Source organism: Lygodium microphyllum, chromosome 19, assembly GCF_053477565.2.
Source record: "Lygodium microphyllum isolate KBCC chromosome 19, Lygodium_microphyllum_v1.1.10, whole genome shotgun sequence".
In the NCBI taxonomy this organism is placed as follows: Eukaryota; Viridiplantae; Streptophyta; class Polypodiopsida; order Schizaeales; family Lygodiaceae; genus Lygodium; species Lygodium microphyllum.
The window spans coordinates 20,884,883-20,901,295 of record NC_141153.1 but is presented as its reverse complement, the minus strand read 5'-3'; the positions used below and the strand labels follow the sequence as shown (position 1 = coordinate 20,901,295).

Below are 16,413 nucleotides of genomic sequence, written 5' to 3'. Positions count from 1 at the left end.
TGTTACAGAAGCAGACCAAGGAGATTCTGGATGTCAAGAAAGTGATCAACACTTCAGGAGTATCTTTTTCCATGATCACTGATCCTCTTTGGAAGTTAGTCTGCTAGTTTCTCCAAGACAGGTTTATGTGTGCGAAAAGACCATCCCATTACTTGTCCAAAGAGCTCTTCACAACTTTCAGGATGGTGTTAAAAGGGGTGGCCATTGATTGGAGTACTTACTTGCTTATAAATATGGACCAACATTTTGTCAAAGTAACCAGAGGAAATGTTACAAATGTTACCTATGGTTCCTACCTATATGCTTTCTTGACATACTCAGACCTAAAGAAGGGTGTGCTTCCGCCTCCTCCATCTGATCCAGTACCTCCCCCTCCACCTTCAGAAGAGTCAGAACCTATTGATATAGAGGATCTTGATTCCCCTCCTCCACTGGTCATTCAGCGGAAGCGCTTGAAGCGTGTGGCAGATAAAACTCCTTCAGTTCTTTCTTTTGTCACAATTCCTACTACATCTGCCAGTGACCTCCCTGCTTACCTCACATGTAACAATTTGTTCAGGGCACATAGAGAGGGTTCCTTGGACATATCAATCCCTTCACTGAACAATTTAGTGTCGGGAGATGCCATTCCATTCCTCTGTAAAGATATCCAGAGTTCGATTGAACTTTCAGTGGCAGCCTGTGCTCAACAGCCGTATGCTTCTTTCTATAAAGAACTAATGCAGTCCAAAGACCAGTTGCATAAGGCAACCTTAGAGTTAGCCTCTACTAAAGACACACTTGCAGATCTGTTTAAGCAGATGGAGCAGCAAACCCAAATGATTGAGGCCCAAAGAGAAGAGATATCTTCTTTGAAGATTCAGTTAACAGAAGCTCAGTCAGAGATCACGAAAATCTCAAAGGAGAAAGAGAGAATGTCCAAAGAAGTTCAAGAGTTTCAGACTCTTTTAGATGCAAAACTCTCACCCTTACAGACTGCTCATGACACAGTGGAATCACAAGCTTCCCAAATCAAGCAGTTGCAAGACCAACTGATACAGTTACGGTCTGTTCCTCCAAGCCCCAATGTTCCTATGATTCCTTCTATCTCTAAACGGGACTTGGCGGTTCTCTAGAGACAGGCCACATTGTGTCCATTGTTCCAAGATAAAGTGGAAAGATTGCAGTCCAGGATGGATTTGTTATGGTTGACATTTGAGCACTTCTAGGAGTATGTTCCTCTGGACCATTCTTTCTTTGTCCACTATCAATTGTAGAAGTTGGCCTTTTATATGAAGCTTTCAATGATGGATCTTCCTCTTCCAAAGGATGGTTGGAGTGGGGCTTGGTCTCCTAAGTTGCTGACAGAAGTGATCCGTATGGTGTTTGAAGATTCTGTGACGACGGATACCATGTTGTTGTCTTACATGTATCTACGAGGTGATCTGTTGATTCCAAATGAACTAGATATGGCCTGGTATGTGGGGGACGTGGTTTTTGCAAGCTGTTTTGTATGTCAACTATTTGGAGTTTGTGGATAGATGACATGTTCCAGTGTTATTCCTCAAAAGTGGTGACTTGCCCTGACAATTCCTGGCACTCAATGATTGATTCTGTGGTCCTGAATCAACGTCAGAATACAGCTTCTACCTATGTGCAGAGCACTAATCAACTGAGGGTGAATCTCCTAGCTCATCTTTCCAAAAACCATCCATTTGATTCCTCCTTTTTTGATGCCTATCAGAGAAGATTTGTCTTAGGTCCCTCTGTTCCTAGCCTATTGTACTATCAACAAATGGCTCATCGCTATGATACCTATCTTTCCCTTTATCAAACCAATTCAGCAGTAATCTTACCTCTTCTTTTCCAACCTCAATCTTTTTCTCAAATTCCCATATGTACCTATTGCTCTTTTATCGAAGATAGAGTATTTTCCCTTCTCCACCATGCCCTTCACCATCTATCCATATACCTTCTGATTTTCATGTTTATCAATTAACATCTTTCCTAACTGATTCTCTTAAATTTTCAGCCACTCCTTTAACTTATTCCTCCTTTTATGATTTTGCCTACCCCTCTCTTCATCCTCTTTTACTTATTCCACTTCCATCTCCTACCACTTCTATTTCTCAACCCCCTCAGTTGGTTAGTGAATAGGAAGGGTTTGATCAGCAGATTCCAAGAAGAGGATGGAGCTCGATTGATTCTCTTATAGGACCCTAGATAAACTGGCCAATAATTCTAGGGGATTGGACAATTGCCAGTCAAGCATACCAGAACTACCTTCATTTTGCTCACAAATATTCACAATCTCTAGATCCTTCAGTGAGATTGACAGCTCATTTTGCTTGGTATCTAGCATACATGCATAGGCATTCCCATAACGATCAAAAGGCCATTCCAAAACTTTGTATGAATATCAATGTGAATATTGACTCCCACCAGTTGGATGTCCTCTATTTTCATGCCCTATGTCTACCTAGCAAATACCTTGTTTTGCTAGAAAGGATGTGCTGCCTGCAGTTCTTTCAAAATCCTCCAAAGACATTTGTGATAAATCCTTCTCCATGGATTGTTTTCGAAACCACCAAGCCTTCAAAAGGGATCACCTTCATTGATACCTTTGCAATGTATTTTGGATGATTCTTAATGATATATATCTCTCTTTTTGGAGGTGTCACTCGATGGTTGTGTTAGTGTTTGTGTGTGTTGAAATAATTGTATGTGATGACATCATGCTGATTGAGAATAATTTGTTCGAGAGCTCTTTTCAAACTATTGATGATGGATGGACGTCTATGGTGCAAAGTTGAAGAAAAACCTCTTATATCCTTTACGAATTTGTTATGATTTTTAAATGATTATCAGATGAGTTAATGAATAACGAAGTTCTCTTTTAGTAGTTTTTTTTCTAAAGATACAGGTAATAAGTTGGGGTCGTGGTTTGGAGAGATTATTGAAGATACTACGGAAGATAAAATTGAGCTCTTTAATGAACTTATATTCTTCTTTTCCTTAGGTCGCAAGGACGCTTCCTTTCTAAGTGTGGGAATATGTTGAGAGTGGAAAAAGACTGAATTTTTGACAGATTTTTGTTGTTTTTGAGATCTGAATGATTGATTTTTAATGGATTTAGAGTGATGTATGGTTATTAATGGAAGTATTTGAGAGTGTTTTGGATGATATTGATAATGTTTTGGAAGTTCATGATGATTCTTAGTAGAGATATGAAGGTCTGCGATGTTCTGATAGGTTCTGTTGAGGTTCTGATTGGTTCTGTATACCTTCTGTATAGCTTCTGTTTTGTTCTGATTGTCTTTTGTATGAAGCATGGATTGATGATTGATGAAGATTGAGATCTTTTGGAAGCCTATTGAATAGTTTTTGATAGTTTGGAATGGTTTGAGTATGAGTTATGAGGTTCTGATGACCTTCGATGACCCTCTATAAACCTTCTGTAGAGCCTCTATATCTGCTCTGTCTCTGCTCTATAACTATACTGTAGCTGCTCTAGTACTGTACTGTATTGTTCTGTAGACCTTCTGTAAGTGTTCTGTAGAATGTATGTGTGACTTTGGGAAATTTTTCTAACTTTTGGAAAGGATGAATCTAAGTTCAAAAGAGCTAAAACAAATGGAAAAAGCAGCTGCTGAAGACTGAAGAGAAGACTGAAGTGACAGTGACAGTAGTGAGCTGTGAAAAGACACTGTAGTGGCTATGATGACTCTTCATATCAGACATACCTCTTGGGAGGTGCATCCACGACCTAAGAAGGATTATTGAGAGTTATTATGAGAGTATTGTAGTGAGGAGATGATGTACTATTGATAGAGAGAGAGAGAGAGAGAGCCAGAGATAGTCAATTCTATCAAAACAATGTAACTGTATATGAGAGATTGAGAGAGAGAACTATGAAGACATTGAAGATGAATACTATGTGATTGATTTCCATTCAAAGATGGTGTATTCTTTTGTGTTCATTGTTCTATTGATGGATTCTATGAAGATGTTGAAGATTATGGTTGATACTATCAAATCCGTGGGAGATATCTACTATGATGCTCCATGAAAAATTGTTGTTTTCTTTATTTTGGTCTCATCAAAAGAATGAAATAAAAGCTTGTTGATGTTACAAGATAGATTTTCTTACAGTAGAATCCCCTTTTCCTTGGTGTTCCTCTTGGGGCTCCAGCTTCCTCAACCACATTGTAATGCACTTGTTTAGTGAGAGACAAGATGAGGGTGGACTTGCATAACTCATCAAGCTCATCCCATTCGTCATCAGGCTACTCGCCATGCATCCTAAGTGGCTTTATTTGCAATTTCTGCATAAATACATGCCAAACTTGGCTCTTCCAATATGCATAATTTGTACCATCAAGCTTAATAATGTTGAAGATAGCACAGTCAGTGAAAGAAGTCCACAACAGTGCAGATTGTTCAAAACTGCTTGCTGTTTTCTGCTGTAAACAGCCAAAATACCACCAAAACCAAGGCAAAATGACCACGAACTAATAGCTAATGATGCTGCCCACCAAGTACCATCAAAAGTACATAAAATCAAGATGATTTAGCATGAAAATTCCACATTAGTCCATACATAACTGCTTGCTGTAATAAATTATAGCCAAGTACAATGAGAGCAAACTGTAGGCAAAATCAATGCACCAAGTCAACCACTGACTGTCAAGGCATATCCAACATATGATAGTCATACAGATAGTGAGCAAACACCCAAGCATGTCAAATGAATCTGTTAGTAAGCCGACACACCCCTTGTGTAATAGGGCAAAGTGTACGCAACATTGGCAAGACCTGACACAAAGAGGTGTATGCTTAGGGAGTGCGAATCCGAAATCAGTCCAAGTACATGTATACAGACCACGGCATATCAACCGTGCAACATCCAAGTGAAGAAAATCCCAGTCTCAAAAGACTCAAAGCTCAATAGCATAAACCACTTGCTCAATGTTTGTCAAACATCAACGATGCTCCCATTGGCACAAAAGCCGTATGGATCAAGCCAAGAAGCTCAAGAAAGGTATATGAGAGCACCAGTCCAGACATGAATAAGACATCATGAGCATATAGGCTCTGTAGCCTCCAAGTATAGCATCCATAGACATCAGCTGTATCCCAAATACAACTTTGGCAAGCCAAGAAATATCCCAAGTAAGTTCTGGGAAGCCAGATGCAAGCCAAGACAAGGCACTAGTAGCAAGCGGCTCCAAACAATGTAATGAGCATGTAGTAGTGCATAGGCCAAGCATGTCAAGACCGGTCAGACATAGGTAACATACATGCCATATGTACATCCAAGACGGAGCATCAAATGCATTCCAACGCCGAGCTCAAGTGCAAATAAATATTCGGAACCAAAGACAAGCTCGATGTCGTACCCTGAAGGTCAATACTTCATTACATATCCCAAAGACATAGCCCGAAGCCAATAGGCATAACTAAACATGAGGTAATAGGCTTCAGCCCACTGTTGTACAGCAGTGGTTTACTATTCAAAACTGAGTATTTTCAGCAAGAAAATGAGTCCAAAATGATGGCATGACATGTGCCTTGCATCCCCCAAACAATCAGTCATCAATAGGTATCAAACCGCTTAACTAGGAAGCACCAAACAAGCATAGGCATCAACTGCTAGTGTAGCATTGACATTTAATGTTTGTAGGCTACTATAAATTGTTTCAAAATAGTGCTATAGGACCTCAGATCAATGCCCAAGGCTCGGGAGGATTCAAAGCATGTCAAGCATCAATGCCAAGGGTGCCACATTAATCCAGGAGCAAGGCATGACCTTCAGTAAGTGCGAGATGAGTTGTCAAAGAAGCTTGAAGATCAGGTGAAATCACACTCATCTAATGAGGGATTTTACTACTATTTTTGTGCTGGTTAGGATGGTAAGGAAGCTCCAGGGGGGGTGCCCAAGGAGGCACACAACAAGCCTCAAGTGCCCAAATGCAAGACAGAGAAAGATCCAAGCTCCACGGGAAGGTGCTCGAGAAGTTGAGGAGTGACGGGAGCTCGGGAAGGTCAACTATGGCTGCCGGGAAGGAGACCCAATGCTGTAGGTATTTGAATGGAAGCTAAGAATGCCACGAACCAAGCTTGAGAAGTCGGGAAGCCTCACTCTGATACCAGTTGAAAGGTGAGAAGGATCGAATCTTGCTTGGAGGTGAGCTATGGTGGAGAGCAAGAGCAAGAAGAGAGAGAGACACAAAATGGGAACTTCAACAGTCACAATGTGTGACTGGGCCTTCCTTTATTCAATTGTCACAAAAAAGAATAAGGAATAAAGCAACGGTAATGGGTGCCCGCTACCTGCAGTGTGCATTGGCGGGTACTGTGTGTCGGTGTAGTAATACACGGGCGGCTAGGAAAAGGCGCCTTTACCCCCAACACATAGAGTTATTAGAGAGACCAAAAACTATGAGAAATTTGTGTTTACCACAGAGTAGCATGAAAGCTTTGATCTACAACCCACACTTTACAATTTGGGGGAGTTGAAGTCCTACTTGATAGGTGGTATGGGAAAACCAATCATGAATAGTCTGAGAACCTAACAATGAATCCACGAGTGTAGCCTAGAGCTATATGTTGATTCCATGACTTTTAGAGGATAGATAAAGGGCTACATAGAGCCTTCATTAGAGAGTTTATATTGAACATGAGAATCCCCCATGGTGTACATCACTAATATGACACCCTTGAGAACCTCTAAGGTCAAACTCACCTCAAAACTAGTGGAGCAAGCCTTAAGGCTACAAAGATACAACAAGAGATATGACAACTCCTAAGAGCCAAGGTCCTACTAGTTTCCTGGGGAAAAAGGAATTGAATAATGGTGGGCTTCTCTTCTCTACCATTGTTGATGAAGATCTGAGAATGGCCCCTAAGATCTTCCATACCATGTTTACGTGTATTCACCCCAATGCTTTAGCCAACATGATCCCTAAGAGCCTTATAGAGGACTTAATGATTGGAGCCGTTACAAACCAGAACATAAATGACCTCTAGCTAGAGATAGCTTCTCTCGAATCATTACGAATGCCTAAGCCATCCTAAAATGGGAAACACTTCAATAGACCATTATAGACAACAAGGCTAGAACAATAGTGTACACTAGTGACCTTACCAAGCTCATCATGATTGCTCTTGAGGCCTTGGTAGATGCTACCATTAATCCCATTGGCACATCATGGGTGGGTCCCAACAAACGAGCAATGGAAACTTGCAATATCAGGCTAACAAGGGACAAGGGACAAGCAGACTAAGAACATGACCAAGAGAAAAACCAAGAAAAAGACAGAGAATTTAGATGAGGCCACCTCAAATGAGGGTAATGGGTAGGGAGACAGAAGGACAAGGGATGGTGAAGGAGACAAGGACCTTGAAAACATGGAGGAGAAAATCTGCATATGAGGAAGGAAGATTTGAGTAGAGCCATCCAAGAATCCCTCAAGGAGATGCAAAAAGAGCATAGAAAAGACAAAGAAAACTTAGTATAACAATTAAAAAAGTCTATCTTAAAAGGCATGAGAAGGAGGAAAGAAGAGATTATGAGTAGGATAGGGTTGAAAATGGAGAGAAGGGTGCAAAGTTCAAGCAAGGGCAAGGACTATGTGAATGAGGGGCCCAATATCATGGATATAGCAACCACTTTGCAATTGCTGCAATAAAACATCCAAGTGTTGAAAAGAGAATGAGTAGCAAAAAAGGGCACTTTGGGGGGAGGTCATTTACAAGCCAACCAATCCACTAGCCAAGAAGAGCAAGAAAGAAAATCCATAGTGATGGAAGAGAGTCACATCACCGAGAAAAGCTTGTGTGAGGAGTTTAAGAGAGAAGAAACCCAAGCCTTCATGAGAAATAATGAATTACATGCATGATTGGATGAGATCATAGACAATTTTGAAAGGTATCTCATCCAATCAAGCCAACAGCATTTAGAGCTGCAAGGGTAGATTGAAGAGAAAGAGGAGTTAGAAATCAAAGGTGAGGAGTTGGAAGGCAATGAGGAGGAGATTGAGAACATGGATAAGAAACTTAAAGATAGACTCAAGGAACTAGAAGAGAGAAATAGAGAGATCCAAGCAAAAGATAAAGAGCTAAAATAAAAGATTAGGCAACTAGAGGAAAGGAGCAAAGAGGTAGAGGAACTGAATAAAGAACTTGGGAGAAAAGCTGACAACTGCTAGATTTTCATACAAATATGTTCATGACCTTGAGAAGTTGGCTATGGAGGATGGTATCTTAAAGTGCTCATGTTGTATGTGTGTGGAGAGATAAAGAGAGCAAGATAAACACAAGCTAGATGCAATATAGAAATATCTTCATATCGATAGAGAGTATTTGAGAGTGATTGTTACAATGTGGGATAGAGCCTCTTTTATAGACTAATACAAGTTGCTTTTGCTTATATGATAGGTGACTTCATGGTCACATGGGTTTCCAACCAACATCCCACATGGATGTAATCATACTTTCACATGGGTCTAAATACATCTCCCCTTTTCCACCAAATGGAGGAGGACTCATATGAGCTTATTTGAACATACATATTTCAACACTCTTTTAGCTCAAAAAGAGGCTAGAAAACAAACATGATTGGCTAGGTTGGCATTCACTCCTCCCTAAATTAAAATAGAACATCTGAAATGGAAGGAGTATATTGGCTATCTCCAATTAGCATTAAGATAAAGCAAAAGTCTAGAGTTTTTGGAGTTTCATGGTTCTTTCCAAAAATCTAGAAGTAGAATCAAATGTATAGAAATTTGAAGTTACATAGTTCTCTTCAATATCCAAACATGATTAAAAGAGATATCAGGAGTTTTAAAGTTTCATGGTCCTCTTCAAAATCCATGATTAGTAAGAAATTGAGGAGTTGCCCATAAACCAAGTCCAAGATAACCAAAAGCTTATGTAGACATGATTAAAAGAGAACATTTGGAGTTTTAAAGTTCTATTATTGTCTTCAAAATCCAAGATTGCAAAGAAATGGAAGAGTTGCCTATAAACTTATACTTTACCATTAATAAATAAATTTTAAGTTTAAAATATTCTTTTGGAACTCTTTGTGTGAGTTAGGAAGGCTTTTGTCATTATTTTTTGATCCAATTGTTTGTTTATTTGTTGTTGTTGTAGAATTTCATTGCTAGACACTTGAACTCTTGATGATAGAAAAAATTCTTTTACTTTGTTGCTCTTGATGGCTAAAACTAGTGTTCTCATAAGAGACATAAAGTTCTTTATTGGGCACTTTGGTTGATCACACACACACACACACACACACACACACAAAATATCTTCTCTTCTCCAATGTTGATTACACTCACTAATGGTGGAGGTTTGTCTTGGAGCTTGTCTTGGAGCTCATTGCTTATTATTGTATTTTTGACATTCGATCACTAATTTGTTGAGCTACCTCTTTGCTATTTATCAAATAGATGTTCATGATATCATGATCTAGCCTACATCTATCCCATCTATCTATCCTTTGAACATGAGGATGTCCACCTACCTATGGCACTTCCAACTTATAACAAGCTACTAATGTATCTAATCTTCATTCAAAATGATATCCCAACTACATACCATCTTCTTAAACTCAAGATCCCATAAAAGATAGCATGTTTCTCTTGACTCCCCATATCTTAAAAAGATACATTTCTTCGACTTAAAACTAAGCTTAAAAGCTTAACCCTAGGTATGTGCATAAATAAGATTCACGATACCTCGTCCTCTCAAATGCATCTCTGATAAATATCATCACAAGGAAAGATGCATATAAATATCATGCCATTAAGACATGATTGTGATTGCAACAAAATACGACATGCAACTCTTGTAAGAGTAACATCCATCTTATCACTTGATCACTAAGTTTAGGTTCATTTAACAAATATTTCAATGTTTCATGATCAACATAAAAAATAAATTTGGTATCCAATAAATATTCATGAAACTTAGTGATCACAAACACCATTTATAAGCATTCCTTCACAGTCATATTATAATTCTTCTCAACATCACTCAAATTTTGAGTAGCATAATAAATTGGATGGTCAATGGTATTATCATCCGCTTGACATAGAACAACCCCCAATGTATCCATAGAAGCATCAACATGAACATGTAATTCCTTAGTCCCATTTGACAATACCAAGATTGGACCCTCAAATCCAATTATTGATGTGAAAAGAGCAGATGTGAAAATAGCAAAGGAAAATTATCTTTACGGGTGCGCTTACTCAAGGTGCAATAATCTGTACATATATGAATTTTGTTATAATTCTTCTTAGGAACAATAACTATGGTTGAAACCCATTCACAATATGCCACTGGATATATAAACCCCACATCTAGCAATTTAGTAATTTCAACATGCACCTTTTCGATATAATTTGGATTTCTATATTGTTGACGCTAGTGTGTTAGTCTCACACCAGATTCAATGTCAATAAAGTGTTGACATAATTTTGGTTTCTTATCTTTAAGATCCACATAACTCCATGTAAACACATGATAATACTTCTCAAGAACATTCTACAACTTCTCTAAAGGTACATCTTGTAATTAACTTCCCAATAATAAAAACTTGTTAGGTTCTACTTCAAAAAGGGTTATCTCAATCTCTGAGCTACACACATAAGCAGATTGAACCTAGTTAGGCTTGATAAATGGTACATCAATAGATTTCATCATAGGCACATTTAGTTGATCACTCAAATTTGTAGGTAGTTCATCATTATGATGAATTTGCGTATCATGAGATGGATGCTTACAAGATGTTTGATATACAACCATATACAAATCCTCAAATGGATGCTTATAACATGTTTGATATACAACCAATGTGTTGAAAATCTCATCTATTTGAGAAAGATCCATGATTTTAACCATATAGCGGTCGTTCAACAACAAGAGAAAGTAGGTGGCCACAAAGAATAGCGCCGAAGTCCTCAAAAGCCCAATGGCCTTCTCATGTTGATTTTATATGCTACAAGCTACACTTCTACTTCATGGGAAGAATCCTGAGATTGAGGATGATTTCTACAAATGGTTTGTACAAACTTACCATGACCAAGTGATCCTCAACCAAAACAAGTTTGTTGGAAGAGGATTCTATTTTGGCCTTGTTAGCTCACAACAAGAATGGGATTGGATTGTGACCTCTGTAGTCGATATTAGGGGCAACTATGTATGTGCTCTACCTTGAAGCGCACAATTTCCTCTTGAAGATACTTGCTTCATAATGTGTGGATCATTTTCCTCAAAATACTTGATTGGCTAGATGGGGAGATTGGGGACCCTTGGAAAAAGCATTGGGGAGTGTACTATCCATTCAAGATACCACCGATGGCCAACTCAATGTCAACAATAAAGCTTATATCTTGTGGAATCAAATAAAGAAATCCTCAATTTCTTGGAAGTATTTGATCCTTGTGGCTTGGAGATTTGTACTGAAGTTAAGTTCAGCTTGTTTCAAGACTCATGTTATATCAACCACTAGACAGAACATTATGCCAAAGACTGCAAACAAAGGGGAGGCAAAGAAGTACCTAAGAAGGAGCCAAAGGTGATTATACAAATTAAGGATGATACCCTCAATGCTACTAATAAAAGCCCTATGCAAGATAAGTCGTGTAAAGTTAATCAAAATGATAACAAGCGAGGATCAAGGTCAAGCACATAGAGGCACACCCAAAGCAAGGAGCCTATTTCGAGAGAAAGGCGAGAACCTATATAAGGAAGGCAAGGATTATGCCAATCATAATCAAGAGATGGCAAATGGTAAACAATCCAAACAAAAGAGTGTCATTTCACTCAAAAGGCTTGCCCATGTATATGCTTCATTGGAAGACAAAGAAGATGATGTGGTTGAGCTTTACTTAGAGATCTATCATGGTTAGGTCTATCAAGAAAGCTTATAATCATTTCTTTAAATGTTAGGGGATTTTGGTCCAAAGGCAAGAGATGCATGGAGGAGGCTGTTGAAAGCTAGATCTACTAGTGCTTCAAGAGGTCAAAATATGTGATAGCAATTTGTAGGATATTTAGTTTACCAATATGGGATTTTCCTAGCCCCGATTGGTAGAGACAAGGGGGTCACAATGTTAATAGTTACAGATGAATTGAGGTCTAGATTTATATGGAAAGAAGATGGGGCTATAGTGGTGGTGAAAGTAAGCTTCACCAACACATGCTTGGAAATATGGTTAGTTTGCAGTCCAAATGTTTCAATGAGTAGGGCAAAATTATGGGAGAGACTAGGGTTACAACTTAACTAACAAACAACCCTACTAATTGGAAACTAGAATCTAACATGAGATTGACAAATCTCACAAAGAAAGCACAATGATTGTAGCTAAAATGAAATATTGGAGAACCTTTGTAGGAATGATGATGTAATACATGCTACCCACATGATGGACAATGGTGAAAAGGCAACTCTCACATGTCACAACAAACATTATACCTTCACATAAAATTGAGCTTATTCTTTCAATTTAGAGCAAGCACACTTTGTGGTATGTGGAATGCATGGTAAGCTAAAGATGGCTACAATATTTGTAAAGAAACTTACGAGTAGCTTTCACAACATCTACTTAGATGCTTGCAATTAGAGTTCACTTGACTTATGGTGGTATACTACACTAATAAAAGTGGTGTGAATGTGGTGTCTATTCATCTATTGAATGCACTTACAAATGTAAAGGTTCTTGGCGTGGTTGCATTGTTTTGCAAGATCTAAAATGCAAGTAATGTGCTCCTATAAGGCAGACCGAATCGACAATATAAGTAGAATAAATGATTTTCTTGAACCCTTAAATAGGCTCATATAGCCTTATATGCAGAATGCATTGGTTAATGTTCACATACGCCTACATGCAGATCAATGAATGTGCATATGTGTGAAACAATTTGTATAATGATTTATGTTATTGCAAACCCACATAAGCGTAATTATCAATGTGGGGCTAGATGTGCGTTTCTGTTGCATTACTTCCCAAACTCATGCTAGAAAATGTAAGCAAACAGCTGATCTAAAAACAAGCCAATGAAAAAGGGTTAATATGTCATGCCACAAAAAAAGTAATGGGCAATTGTAATGCCATCTGAGGCTTCAAAGACCAAGTTAAGAAAGTTTGGAGAATAGTTTCAAACAAACTAATACATAGAACCAAAGGATAAATTAAGAAAGTATAGTTCCAAACAAACTAATACATAGAACCAGAGGATATAAGTGTGTCTCTGTTCTCAACTCAAACTAAAGGATATGGTATTTCCACCACTCCATTAACCACATCATACAGAAGTAGCCTAGTCTAGCTCATAAATCTGAACAGTTTTACAGACATAGAAGTTCCTTGCTCCCATAAACACATTCTTGGTTCAGAGACCTTGAAATTCAGATACATCACTACAATATTTACGGTACCTTGCTAATCATGTTATACAAGTGGTTAACTCAAGCTTGAAGCTCTGAATTCGATTTTGAAGTTCATACATTCTCTGACAATTGATTCTTGGTTCTCATTATAGCAGGTAATTTACAGTGGCTAAATACTATGTAAAAGGTCAAACAAAATGGTAATGAGAATTTCTCATACAAGACTGGCCCAAACCAATGAAAAGTTCTCTCAAAGTTCCTGAGAGTAAGAGATTGCCTCACAGGTGTAATCAAGATTGAAGTATATTATCATATCTGGAATTGTCAAGACTACTTAGAAGCAATTGAGCGTTTTAATTTGGCTTGCATCACCATGTTGACTTGGTCTGCTGTATTGCTCTTCTCTGCAGCTACCTACCAGCCCACAATCAACTTTATCACTAAGATGAAACCAAGTTGATTACAAAAACGCAGATATCTTTAGGGGTACAGAGATATCTTTAGGGGTGTATCTGCTTCTTACTTGCACACAGCACAATTTTCCACAAAAAGTTTACAGGACACACCTCAAGTAACTTATCATGATTGGTTTTCAAAAAGTTAATTTTCCTTTCACAGTACTCTTTTGCGGCATCCATTGTTTTCTGTACGCATAGCCATGAGAGCTTAATTTAGTAAACAATTCAGAAGCCTTTTTGTAGCTGCCCAAAAAATGTAAAGGAACAAGAAATTGCAAATGCGTTTTCACCTCAACATAGTAGCCTGTTCCCACGTCTATCAATACTCTATCTACATTTGTAAGGGTTCCTGGAACATATAATGATGCAGTCAAAGGCACCAACAATTCTTGTCCTGTCAACAGATCACTGTTCAAATCATAATCGCTTCTTAAATCTGCAATTATTGAAAAAGACACAATGATGATAATATAGGCACAAAGTAGGTAACACTTAGATAAGACCAGCATAGTAACAATAAGGCAAATATGCAATAGAACAATTTTGAAGAGAAACTACACAAAGAAACTTGGACCATCATCAGTTGCATGCTTCATTAACTAATAAAAGACAAGGGTTGCATGACAAACTTTTTTTCGATTCCAGATCAGACTACATCTACAACACATAGAACTAATGAGAAGAATGCTAGAATCAGCCTCATTCATTAAACAGAAGCTACTAGAAAGTCTTCTGGTGTACAAATGGTTAGGAGGCAATACCTAGTGTTGTAAAAGCTACTAGAAATTCATTAATGCTAGTTCCTAGTGTCATCATTGACATATATTGGCCAAACAACTGTCCTAGGGTCAAAATTGACACCAAATAACCACCAAAGTCCGACTAGCATAACTTATCACAACTTTGACACCCACTGCATCCTTGGGGTCCTTGGTTTGTTACCATGAAATAACTACCATGTGCATCACATGTGCTAAACAACCTTGTACATTTGATTAGTAACTTAATCAAATGCTATCAACAAGATTAAAGCATTTCAAAATTTCGCATTCCTGTGACACCCGTGACAGACCTCCCTCTTAAAATCCCTTCAATCATCCTCGATTGCACTACATTGTGCCAAAGCAAAAGCATACTGCACTGGAATTTCCGTAAGGCATGACAATCACAACATTGGCCACTATTGTTTAATCATTTTGTATGCCCCAAACCTACTGAAAATTTCATGCAAGCATATACATGACATAAATCTGACAAACAGTCCAAACCTATTGCTAGAAACCCATTGGATGCATCCATAACTCATGTTTCTCAACTATTATGACCTCACAACCATGGTAAAGCATATTCTCAGCATAAACCATGGCTGGAACTGTCAATGGCATTTGCTATACGCTACTATCCATGGAACCAACTGTAAATCATTGAAAATTGAGGATAAACTCATCACTTGCTGATCTAAGAACTAATCACAATTTGCTGCAAGTGTGACCCCAAACTCATTGCGAACGGATTGCAAATCCCAAAAGTGACTATAGGTGATTCTCGAACTAATCAAAAAGTGAGCTGAAACTAATTAGAATTTGATCTCAAAACTGAGGAAAAACTCGAGCCAAATCGATCATGAACTAATCCCAAACTGATGCAAAAGTTTAATCTTAGAGCCATAGTAACAACCATACTAATTTGCATATCTCATAGTGGCTAGTACACCGACATAGTGACCTCATGCCACACATACTATCAGCACAGTACCTTGGATGCATACTGAATACATCCAAGATCCACTATATACCAGAGTTGTCCAAAATTTGTGGAGTGGAAGTGCTATCTTCCCCTTGAGCATCAAGCAATGCTCCAAGCCCCTGGTCTGTTGAACCTAACCGAGCTCAAACGAAAGGCAGCTCTAACTAAAAGGCATCTAAGTAAAGCTACAACAACTGAGGATGGTCTACCAAGTCATCTTCTTCCATCCATTTTACATCCATTGGTGAATAGTTCTAAAACTTCACCAAATGCCTCTTGGAAACTTTATCCTTGACCTTTCTCTCCTTGTGTGGCAAGATTTACTCAAATACCAAGATCTCATCTAGCTCCTCAACCTTAGGCTAAATTTCAACAGATACATCCTCTAGCACATCACCACGAAAAGATCTCAACAAACTAATATGAAAAGCATTGTGTATTTGCCAATGTGAAAGTAATTTTAATCGATATGCCACATTGCTTATCTTTTTCATTATTTAAAAGGACCCATAGTATCTCATACTTAACTTCGGATACAATCTCTCTCTTCCTTTCATCTTTTTCAGCCTTGCTCTTTTAAAATACAACAATACACAATCACCCTCTACAAACTACAAAACATGTCTACGGCAATCAGCTGTCCTCTTTTGCTTTTCTTGTGACCTCTAAAGTGCATATTTTATCTTTGTATAGATTTCATCTAAGTCTTCTGCATAACGATCAGCCTCAAAGATCTTATCCTTAGTCTACACAACGAACCATCATTTTTCTACACTAAAAGCAATGGGGATTAAAAAGACGATGAGCTGGGCTGAATCACCTATT

General features: G+C 38.3%; 1 protein-coding gene across 2 annotated transcripts in view; it reads right to left on the bottom strand.

Annotated features, from left to right (window-relative positions):
• Positions 1–13,486: 13,486 nt before the first annotated feature.
• PFD5 (prefoldin 5) overlaps positions 13,487–16,413 on the bottom strand; it is a 79,362-nt gene continuing 76,435 nt past the window's right edge. The window contains exons 2-4 of one of the 2 annotated variants that reach the window (XM_087699741.1): positions 14,133–14,278; positions 13,951–14,028; positions 13,487–13,798 (exon numbers count right to left, since the gene is read on the bottom strand). In XM_087699741.1, coding sequence (XP_087555867.1) covers positions 13,715–13,798; positions 13,951–14,028; positions 14,133–14,278 — 308 coding nt within the window. In that variant the 3' untranslated portion in view covers positions 13,487–13,714. The remainder of the gene's footprint in view (positions 13,799–13,950; positions 14,029–14,132; positions 14,279–16,413) is intronic. The other variant, XM_087699742.1, reaches the window with a different exon arrangement.